At 39.8% G+C, this 10,196-nt stretch overlaps 2 protein-coding genes across 2 annotated transcripts; both read right to left on the bottom strand.

The window, feature by feature from the left end:
• Positions 1-5: 5 nt before the first annotated feature.
• LOC106903281 (calnexin-like) lies at positions 6-2,161 on the bottom strand. Its single transcript, XM_088009801.1, has 4 exons — positions 1,734-2,161; positions 832-951; positions 645-747; positions 6-473 (listed from the first exon to the last, which is right to left on the bottom strand). The coding sequence occupies exons 1-4, from the start codon at positions 1,794-1,796 to the stop codon at positions 400-402; spliced, it is 360 nt and encodes a 119-aa protein (XP_087865927.1). The 5' UTR covers positions 1,797-2,161; the 3' UTR covers positions 6-399.
• A 507-nt stretch (positions 2,162-2,668) lies between these two features.
• Positions 2,669-9,693, bottom strand: LOC106903290 (cyclic nucleotide-gated cation channel-like). Its single transcript, XM_088009802.1, has 10 exons — positions 8,436-9,693; positions 7,469-7,570; positions 7,095-7,286; positions 6,894-7,004; positions 6,406-6,512; positions 5,773-6,260; positions 5,413-5,691; positions 4,893-4,991; positions 3,116-3,493; positions 2,669-2,960 (listed from the first exon to the last, which is right to left on the bottom strand). The coding sequence occupies exons 1-10, from the start codon at positions 8,522-8,524 to the stop codon at positions 2,775-2,777; spliced, it is 2,031 nt and encodes a 676-aa protein (XP_087865928.1). The 5' UTR covers positions 8,525-9,693; the 3' UTR covers positions 2,669-2,774.
• Between the last annotated feature and the right edge of the window lie 503 nt (positions 9,694-10,196).

Raw genomic sequence — 10,196 nt, forward strand, 5'->3', positions numbered from 1 at the left:
ATGAATGATTTTGAAAATAATTATCATTTTATTGCATGAAACAAGTATTTGACACAATAGAAAAATAGAATTCATTTTTCATGTATTCCTAATATTGTGTAAAATAAAAAAAAAGAAAAATCAGCAAAATATGCCAAATTTTTATGCGATTAATCAGTTAATCGTCAGAATAACCAACTAATCGTCAGAAAAATTGACAGTTTAATCAATTACTAAAATAAATGTAAGTTGCAGATCTATTCACATCCTTTGGGAATCAGTATCAGAGGTTCAGAGCTGCTTCTGATTTGTCCACATCACAGTCAGAAGTTCCAGATATACATGACTGAGTCCTGACTGCACCGCTCCAGCCCCAGCAGCAGTTTTATAATAACAGTAAGGTTAGTCACACTGAGAGTATTACTGCTTGCTCAGCAATCTCTTGTGAGTTGATGCCGTTTCCTCTGCGGAGCTCTGTTCACTGATCTGCGATCCTACGCAAACAGACACACACACAAAATGTTTGTTTTCTCAGGTGGTGAATGCATTTTCAGCTTAAATAATCATAAATAACTACACCTTAATAAAAGCTAATAATTGTCAAGCTTGTTTCAGCTTGGGAACTTTGACAAATGTGATTTAAAAAAACAGAGAGACTTTGTTACTTTTGGTTTTTGCCGATTTTCTCCGTGGGGAGACCTCAGGGTCGTCTGGTTGGACATCATCCGTTTTCTTGTAGTAATACGGTTGGTCTGGTGGGCCGAACCTCTACGTTTAAAACACCACACACAGTTCCAAGGTTTGCAGCTGTCCTACATACCCACAGAATACAACAATGTGGACACAAAGTACCTTGTCAGGGCACACGAAGCTGACGAAGAGAACGAGGGGAAGTCCAACGACGAAGACGTAGACACCCATGAGCCAGGGACGCTGCTGGATGGACAGCATGATGGACTCTAAGAAACCAGGCTGCAACATAGATGGACGAATACAGTGTTGATTACATATATATGCAGGGCCGGATTTACAACTATGTAGGCCCATGGGCTGGAAACCGCGTCGTGGTGCCCTTTCCACTAAAGAAACTTTACTTCCCTAATGCAATTTTCAATAGATTAATAGGTAGTTCTATAAATAAACCAGGTCTGAGCCGATTATACCAACTGATTATGGTAAGTTTAATATGTCACTTGGCCAGTAGCCTCATGTTGTCCCTTAAAAAAACAACAACAAAAAACCTTCATAATTTTCAACTACTGGAGTGTTGTCTATAGTCTTAAAAATCGCAGAATATTATTACAACTCAACTGATGCGGACCTGTGACTATTACATAAAGTACAATGTTTTCAAAACATGCATCCATAAAAAAAATCATAAATAAATTTTGTGGCCCACCCCACAATAATTGTTGCCCTGTACTACTGCCCCTGTAAGCTCTTTCTAACATTTAGCCCAAAATAAGCTGAAAACTATGAATCATTTTCATTAGATTTCACAATTATTCACGACTTTGCATTGATCTATCACACTGAATTACAATAGAATAAATTGAAGATCGTTACTTGACAAGACAACACAGGGACTAAATTAACTAATGACCACATACAAATACCCACTTCCTTAGCTCTGCTTTGACTTGAGTACAATTTCTGGCTACTCTGCCCAGGTTTGAATGTGTCTGCTTATAGTTGGTGATTTTACTGATGCAAATGAAAAGAAAATGAATGCACACACCAAGCTAAACTCTTACCTGCCCTGCAGCAGACACTGCAGACACCAGCATCATACCCAGCACCAGAGTTATTCTCTGCATTGCTAAAAAAAAACAAAAAAAAAAACATAAAAATGGCGTAAAAACAGTTATTTCAAAGCACTGAGAAAATCTGCCTGCATGTGTGTGTACATGAGGCCAAACTAAGAGATCCAAACTGAAGCTTTTCTCTGCAGAATGATTCAGCTAGCAAGAAAACAAATCTCACTGTATAGAACAGTAGCATGTTGGATTGGAAGCAGGTTGAAAAATTGAGTAGAACAAACAGCAAATGAATTATTTTACCTTTTCAACCTGGAGAGTGTTCTCTGTCTCCTGAAGCCACTTCCTCATATACCTTGCAGACTTGTGCTGTTGGACTTTGATCAGAAGCCACTTGCTTGCTAACATTGACTCCAGTTACAGAGTTACCACATTACACAGGTATCAGTGTCCTTAACACACACTTTCACACAGCCTTTTTTTACTTAATCTGAAGCAGATTAAGTTATGATCTTAAATTATATACAAAGTTTATGTGGGATTCTTAAGGTAATAATGTCATAATTAGGACAAATACAAAAGACAAAACAAAACAAAAAAGAAAGATTCTTTTTTGTTTTATTCGTATAAGTATTTATTCGTAGTTCTAACTCAAAGCATGATGGGATTTTATTTCTACTCAATACTTTATAAAGATCTATTTATGCTGTATGTTAGTTTACATTTGTAATTTTTTTTTATCTGGAAGATGGTCTAATCAGGAAAGGTAGAAGTTTGGTTAAAAAAAAGAATAAGAAGTTTTTATACCCAATATCCCTTCCACTTTACAAACACAAAGTATTTTATGTCATACAGAAAAAAATAAGCTTAAATGAAAGGACGCTGGGCGCATTTGTGTTTGTTTTCAGCAAATAAAAATCCGAAAATTGTGCTCCGTGTCGGGATTTACTTTATTTTGAGTCTACGTCTTGAATTACAGAAAATAAAATAAAATAAAAAAAATAACAGTATTTGATGACAGCTGCGTGAGGTGAGTCCTCAGAGCCGGATGTTGATTTCGCTTCGTACGAAGTCGCAGCCGGAGACGCTCTCGCTGCCATCGGCGTCCGACAGGAAGCCGCTACCGGTGGTTGCCGTGGTGATGTTGTGCTCGAGGGCCGTGAGTCTCTTTTTCAGCCGGAGCTGGGACGAGTTGAACTCGCTCTGCAGGCGCGCCAAACACGTCTGAAAATAATTCATCACCAGTTATTGACAGGCTTTCAGGAATCAGACTTGTTTTAATTAAAAAAAAAAAAAAAAAATAATAATAATCATGGAAATTAGAAAAACAATAAAATTTAAAAAACTGATAAAGTTTCATAAAAAGCCGCTACACTGACCTGCAGACGGTCCAGACTGGTTTCCAGCCTCTCCATCTTCACCTCCAGCTCTTCTCCGGCTGACACGTTTACTTCCTCCAAAAGCCCCTCCTTCTGCAGGATGTCCCGCCCCCGCTGCTCCAGCTGCGCCCTGGCATGGGGGAACTCCTGCAGGGCCTCCATCAGGTCTTGTTTGGAGAGGCAGAACAGGTCAGAGTAGCCCAGGCTCCTTATGTTAGCAGTGCGCCTGTTCCCCATCTTGCTGCCGCTGATGTTCAGGATGCTGATTTCTCCGAAGCAGCTTCCTGCGGTCAGCACAGCGAACTGGGTGACTCCGTCGTCCCCCACCACCGCCAGGTGCCCCTCTTTGATGATGTACATCTCCTTACCCACATCGCCCTCGGAAAAAACAGAGACAATTTCACGTGGGCTCCTCTGTAAGCCATTTTATAGTTGCAAAAGAAAGGAGAAATGCTTAAAAACAATCACTAATAATTAAGACACAAACTACTCCCAGCTATAATTTTTATCCACAACACAAACATAACTGAGTTGGAACAAATAAAAGTTAAAACCTACAAAAAAATTCTGGTGAGAAGAAATGCATATCAAATGGCAGTTTGACTAAAGTCCTACAGAAGGAAAGGCTTGTAGAGCCTCTTATTTTGGAGGAGACCCCATAAGGGCAAGTCCTCATGTGGATAATGTTTTTATTTTTTATTTAATTTTTTTTTATTTATTTATTTCTCTTTCTCACTGTTTCTTTTTCTTAAAATCTCTCTCTTTCTCATTGTTTATTTAATGTCACATGCTGTTTTTATTTTAATTATGTAAAGCACTTAGAAATCCCTTGCTGCTGAAATGTGCTATACAAATAACATTTGATTTGATTTGATATCTTCAAACTCATTTTGAGTTTAAAGGTGAAAACGCTCAGCGGCAGAAATCTGACTCACACCAACACATCATAACCAACCAGCACCAAATAGAGAAAAAAAATTCCATGCTGTTGGTTTACATCTATAAAATAATGTGTTATTTCTCTAAAATAATGTGTCATCTTAAAGATGTATTGTAAAATAATGTATTTTTCTATCTAAAAAAAAATGAAGAAAAAAACTTAAAAACCGTGCCAGTTGGGTTTGGAAAGCCTATTTGATTAAAGTTGCCTTTGATTAGAAGTAACAGGAACATTGATCAACATATTTGATGACGGCATTTGACAAAATATAATGTTTTTTGCTTATTTCATAATTGATGACTGTACAATGTTTTTATGATTTAAAGCACTTTCAACTGCCTTGTCGCTGAAACGTGTTATAGAAATATACTTGACTTAACTATTTCTCTTAACAAATGAAATAATATAATATTAAAATTTATATAGTTATCTGAAACATTAAAGTGTGTTATCATACTGTAAAAATCCAATATTTGCCCATGTCTATGTTACAGGAGCACTTTGTAAATAGGTATGGTGTTATGTTCGCCACTAGAAAACAATGTACCATATTTTCTAGGCTATAAGTAACAACTTGAAGATGCTATGAGAAAAGAGTGACTTATTGACCAGAAAATACGGTAGAAATATTTTTCTGTTATTTATGTAGCAGACATGTTGTTCACGAGAAGGAGCTAGCAACGCTAGGATACAAAGAAGTGGTATTAGAATCCCATGTTGTAAAATAACTGGACTGTTTTAGTGTGTTTTGGCAATTCTGTCAACCATTACAGTTCAACAGATATTAGCAATTCTTCCAAGATCAACAAATAATAACATCTTCAGAGGAAGTACCACCTTTCTGCAGATGTAGTCACCAGGACTGAACACCTGGGGTCGAAGTTTTAACACCAACTCTATGAGGAGACCTGCCTCGCAGTCCTGGAAAATACGCACCTGGATCCACGCACATATTCACAGAAACAGACAATATTGAAGACACGGCAATTTATGGACAAATGGGATTCAAAATTCAAGTTCTGATGAGCGTTCTTATGAACGTTAAAGAACATTCCAGACCAGTGGACTCAAACTCCAGCCAAAAGCCAGAGTCCTTTAACTTTTAGATGTATCCCTTGTCCTACACACATGAGTTTAGTAGCAAAACTGCTTCACTAGTATGGAGTCAAATGCTACGGAGCTCTGATGATGGGTTACCATTTGAGTCAGTTTCATCTAAAAGTTGAAGGGCACCGGCCCTTGACGACTGGAGTTTGAGACTGTTGTTGTAGACAGAGCAAAATGATGCCTAATTATGCAAATGTAAGGCATCGAAGACTTGAATAAGCTGATGTCAGAGGAGTTTAGTGGCGTTTACCTTCTTCAGTGTGTCCAGGTGGACATTAATGGCGATCTCTGCTCGCAGTTTGTTTGGCAAGCTCCTTAGCACTTCTTGCTCATCGATTGTCTTCTGATTGGTCCAGAGGTAGTCAAACCAGCGAATGACGCGTTGTTCCAGGACCTTGCTGACATGCCTAAAGTGCATGTAATGTTTGAGGGTGTCCACGCGGGTTTGAAAGCCCACTCGCGTTGCGTTCATGTTGGAGATCATGGATCCAACGTTGCCAACAATGGAGGCAAAAATCAGAACGCCAACCTGGAAGAGAAACACCAAAAGACCAGTCTTCAGTGGACAGGTTCACTCAATGGACGGCATGTTTGGGGATGACGATCTTACCAGAAAGTCAAATATCAAGAACAGATACTCCTCGTCTCTGACAGGCGGAGGGGTCTCACCGATGGTGGTGAGTGTCAGAGTGGACCAGTACAGACAGTATATGTAGCTTCTGGTCAGCGAGCCGAACTCGGGGTCGGAAGCATTGGGATACACCCACGAGTCGGAACCCAGACCCAGGACTTTGGAGAAACTGTAATACACACAGGCGTTCCAGTGGATGATGACCAGAATGTACAGGACTAGCTTGCAGATGCGGAACGCATTGGGATAGCTTGTGCGCGTTTCTGTCCGTTCAAAGAACTCGAATAGGCGCGAGAGCCGCAGCAGGCGGTTGAACCGGAGAAGAGGCGTGTAGCTCATCCCGACTATGAGGTACAGGAGGTCCGTGGGGAGGATGGAGCAGATGTCCAGGGTGCATTGTAGTGTTCGGATGTAGGTTTCTCTCAGACGACGCACGTCCTTCACCAACAAGCCTTGATCTAGAAAACCTTGACATATAGACAAACAATGCCCAGGCTAAGGGATGTGGACTAAAACAAACAATGTAAATGAAAATCTACATCACTGAATAAGGATTTCTATTCTGACAGCAACACTGAGAGACTTGCTTCTGTCAAATTACTAACTGAGTACCTGTGTGGAGACGAACAGCGATATCCAGGATGTAGACTCCATCACAGATGTAGTCCAGGACTAACCACACCTGAATATTTTTCATCTGAAGCTCATCAAAACAGGCCCTTCAGTAAAACAGGGATAGAGTGAATACACATAACTGAAAACAACAAGATCTTCCACAATAACGCAATTAAAATCGTACCTAAATAGGTCATTAAAAGAACACTCAAAAAACATCCTGGGTCACCCTCCTCCTGCCACTTCCTGTCTTCTTCTTCGTCTTTTCGGTCAGTAGTAACATCCGGTTACTCGTGACAAGAAAAAAAATGTTTCCGTTGTAGTTTTGCGCAATAAAACATTTTCGATAAGGCTGAAAAACCACCTCATCCTAGCACAAAAACATTGCGCTAGCACCAATCAGTGGTGTGTTTCCATTAAGTAATTCTAATTTGCGCAATTGGAACGCAGCTATTTTAATATGTATTACAAAAACAGTTCCCTACCTCACAACTAATAGGGTGAAGTTATAAAAAACCGCTGCTCCAATCACTATCAGCCAGTTGTAGTAGGCATCATCAGATGGGGATAAAACCACAACCGTCCACTTCCTCCTCCTGACAGAAAGAGTCAGAAACGCAGCGTGAATCAAATCAGGGTCGGCACATTGAGAGCTGGCTAAGTTGGACGGTCGTTTGGCGTCTTACCTGCGTCGGGAGCGTTGGACTTCATTCTCTGTCTCAGAACCAGTGTGGGTGTGGCTGAACCTGCTGGGCGGGGCCTGTAGGTCCGTGTTGGCCGGGCCTCTGAAGCGCTCCAAAAAGGAATCAGGCCGCTCCGTGTCCTCGGCCAGACTCTTCTGGGCCCATTCCCTCAGAGTCATCACCATACTCACTATTCTACAAACACAAAGTACAAGAATACTGTTAAAGTAGTCTTTACAGATCAACATTAGTCAACGTCTGGACTGTTGACTATTGGTTCCGAAACAGAAAACAAATATAAGACGGTACCTACTGCTTACACAGCCACCCAATATGAAAACATAAATGAGTACTACTCATGGATATTCTAGTCGTACCTGGACAGCGCCCCTCTGCCTCGAAAGGAACTCTGGGAATTCCTTTCGATGGCGGCCATTCGCTGCAGCTCTGAAGAAGTCTCGTCACATATCGACTGTCCCCTATTCATTCGGAAACACAGAAAATACTGGAATAACTCACAGGATATTGTCAGAAACATTGACTCAACACACATTCCCAAATGACTGGAGCTCATCTGTATAACAAGATAAAGCACAGACCATTTACCTTTTTATAATCATTATAACTCCATTAATTTCTTGTCAGGCCGCAATAATATTCCAAAATTGTTATGGGAATTTTTTTGTGGTTCAGACATTGACCTGTCTCCATGTCTAACAGCTTTCAGTTGCATCATTTTTGTCTTAAATTTGTAGTTCATCTGTCGGCCTCTTGGGGTCCTCAGTTGCACTTAGGTCTAGGCTCTGGTCCGCTGCCTGTTTCTTGTTTCTAATTGGCTAATTATTTTTACTATACAGTTAAAATGACAATCCAACAACATTGTTGCTGCAGCTTCAAAGTGATTTGAACTTCTATTTTTTGTACAGTTTTGACTGAATTGCTGCCCAGTGTGAGTTGTTCTTTCAGCAAATGGCCGTTTTTTGGAATCTGTACACTCCAGTTAACGATTAATTGATTACCAAATTAGTTGATAATTATTTCAAGAATTGAATCATTACAATTAATCTGATCAATTGTTTCAGCCCTTATACATACAATATCAGTAAGTATTGGGTATTGGCCATAAGAGCAATGTTAATATCGGATATCGATATCAGCCCAAATTTTAGTATCGGTTCATCCCTACTTGTAAATTCAGATTAGTTTGATAAATAGTAAAATTATACTTTAACTCAAGCAGCAGCAGTTGATTTTGGTTGCTTAGTTAACCATAGTACCAAGCCACACTAATTTAAAAATACATGAAAAGCACAGATCTTTTTAAAAGTCCTCGTGTGTGTGTACCTGCTGAGTGTGCTCTCAGCACGATCACTATCCTCCTCCGTCCATGTTTTCACAGACAACCTGTGGGAATCGTGCAGTGGACCCGTCATGCTGCTCACACAAAAACACAACGTGGTTCTGCTCTTTTATCTGTCGTGTTACAACCGTGACACCAAACAGACACTGCGTCACATATGAACATGTCCAAAACAAGCTTCCAGTCACATAAAAAAAAAAAAAAAAACATACAAGTATCAGCAAAAGAAGGTCATCATGAGGTCATGCTGCACCAGGCATTGCCGCAGAAATGGCTTAGCAACAAGCTGGTGGGCAGGAAATGAAGAGAGAGTAACATGGTACAAGTTCACTAACCTGATGGATCCTCTGTCCTCCAGACGTTTACTGTGTCAAGTCTCCAAATCAATCCTCATGTTCAGTTGATTTGTTTCCACCTGGTTCTGTGTGTGCAGCTTTTTTCAAGCTTCTCATTACTGTCAGCATAATGGAGAGACGAATACACAGAGGACGGCTGAAATGGATGAAGCGGACAAATGTAACCAATAAAAGGGATGATCACATGGTGCACTTGAAAAAGCTTCATTTAAATTGTAAATTGTACATATGCGTGTGTGTGAGCGTGTGTGTGTGTGAGCGCATGTGTGTGTGTGTTCCTTTTAAACCACCAAACTCATCTGAATTCAAGAACCCTGTTTGAAGTGGCCTCTGGGCTGCGATTGTGTCTTCATGTTATCTCCAGGTTACTGAAGCTGAGAAATGTCTTGATGGCCACATCTGAATATTTCTGTCAGGAAACATTATTTATGCTCCATGTGGAAGAGAAACATTTCTCTACCTTTAATTTGACCGTTAAAAGATAACGCTCAGCAGATTATGTTCAGTTGTAAATAATAGAAAAATAGACCAAAAGGAAGGAAGCGGTGATCTGTGGGTACCAGCGATTGGAAACGTCACACATCCTGCTTTCTAGAACAGAACAACGTTGAATGAAAAGGTCAGAGTTCGTACTACCTTGATTATTTTCACCAGTTGTTTTTGGATTGTGTTTGATGAATAAAATAAGACAAACAGTTTTGATCTTTAGTCATAACCATTGTGGCTAAGGCAACCTTCGAGAGCCACAATTATGTAGAATCTTTTTTTCAGCTGTACATCATGTTATAATGTTATTCCTTCATAGAAAAAACATCTCCATAGCAACCATTCAGCTGTGAAAAACACCTAGGTGGACCTAGCTCCGCCTTCAAGGCACAGGTCCTCCTCTGCAGTGCAGTTTCTGAGCCACTGCCTCACAGACAAGCCTTCCCCACCATGTTGTGATGACTTCCTGACAGGAGAGCTTCAGAAATAGTTGTAGTTTTTAAAGAGACAGAGGCCCAATTGCAAAGCATTGAATTATGAAGTTAAATTTCTTTTAAATCACCATTGATAAATACAGCATTTTTACAACTGATATTAACACAGTTATTTAACACACATAGTACTATATAATGGTACTATGTGCCTGGAAACCAGATAATAGCGCCCCTTTAACACTGGTCTAAGACTATTTAATTCAATTCATAGCACGTCGTCTCAAAGTACTTTATTATAAAAGTTATTTCGATCCAATCATACATACATTCCACTTGATCGTGGTTATCAAACAGTGCAGTAAAGTTCAATTTATTCAAATTGGCTTAAAAAATTTACTAAGGAAACTCATCAGACTTCATCAAGATGTATGGATTGATACAGCAGAGTATCATCAGTATAGCAGTGGAC

Source organism: Poecilia mexicana, unplaced genomic scaffold, assembly GCF_051168715.1.
Source record: "Poecilia mexicana isolate PSO_F unplaced genomic scaffold, ASM5116871v1 scaffold_10, whole genome shotgun sequence".
In the NCBI taxonomy this organism is placed as follows: domain Eukaryota; kingdom Metazoa; phylum Chordata; class Actinopteri; order Cyprinodontiformes; family Poeciliidae; genus Poecilia; species Poecilia mexicana.

What these genes read in the sequence shown, in the direction of transcription:
- LOC106903290 (XM_088009802.1), bottom strand. Translation starts at nt 8,524, where the DNA reads ATGACGGGTCCACTGCACGATTCCCACAGGTTGTCTGTGAAAACATGG. An exon ending in GCTGAGAGCACACTCAGCAG is followed by an intron (nt 7,571 to 8,435) that starts GTACACACACAC and finishes CCGAATGAATAG; the next exon opens with GGGACAGTCGATATGTGACG. An exon ending in CGCTGTTCGTCTCCACACAG is followed by an intron (nt 6,261 to 6,405) that starts GTACTCAGTTAG and finishes CTATATGTCAAG; the next exon opens with GTTTTCTAGATCAAGGCTTG.
- LOC106903281 (XM_088009801.1), bottom strand. Translation starts at nt 1,796, where the DNA reads ATGCAGAGAATAACTCTGGTGCTGGGTATGATGCTGGTGTCTGCAGTG. An exon ending in GCTTCGTGTGCCCTGACAAG is followed by an intron (nt 748 to 831) that starts GTACTTTGTGTC and finishes TTTTAAACGTAG; the next exon opens with AGGTTCGGCCCACCAGACCA. An exon ending in AAAATCGGCAAAAACCAAAA is followed by an intron (nt 474 to 644) that starts GTAACAAAGTCT and finishes CTGTTTGCGTAG; the next exon opens with GATCGCAGATCAGTGAACAG.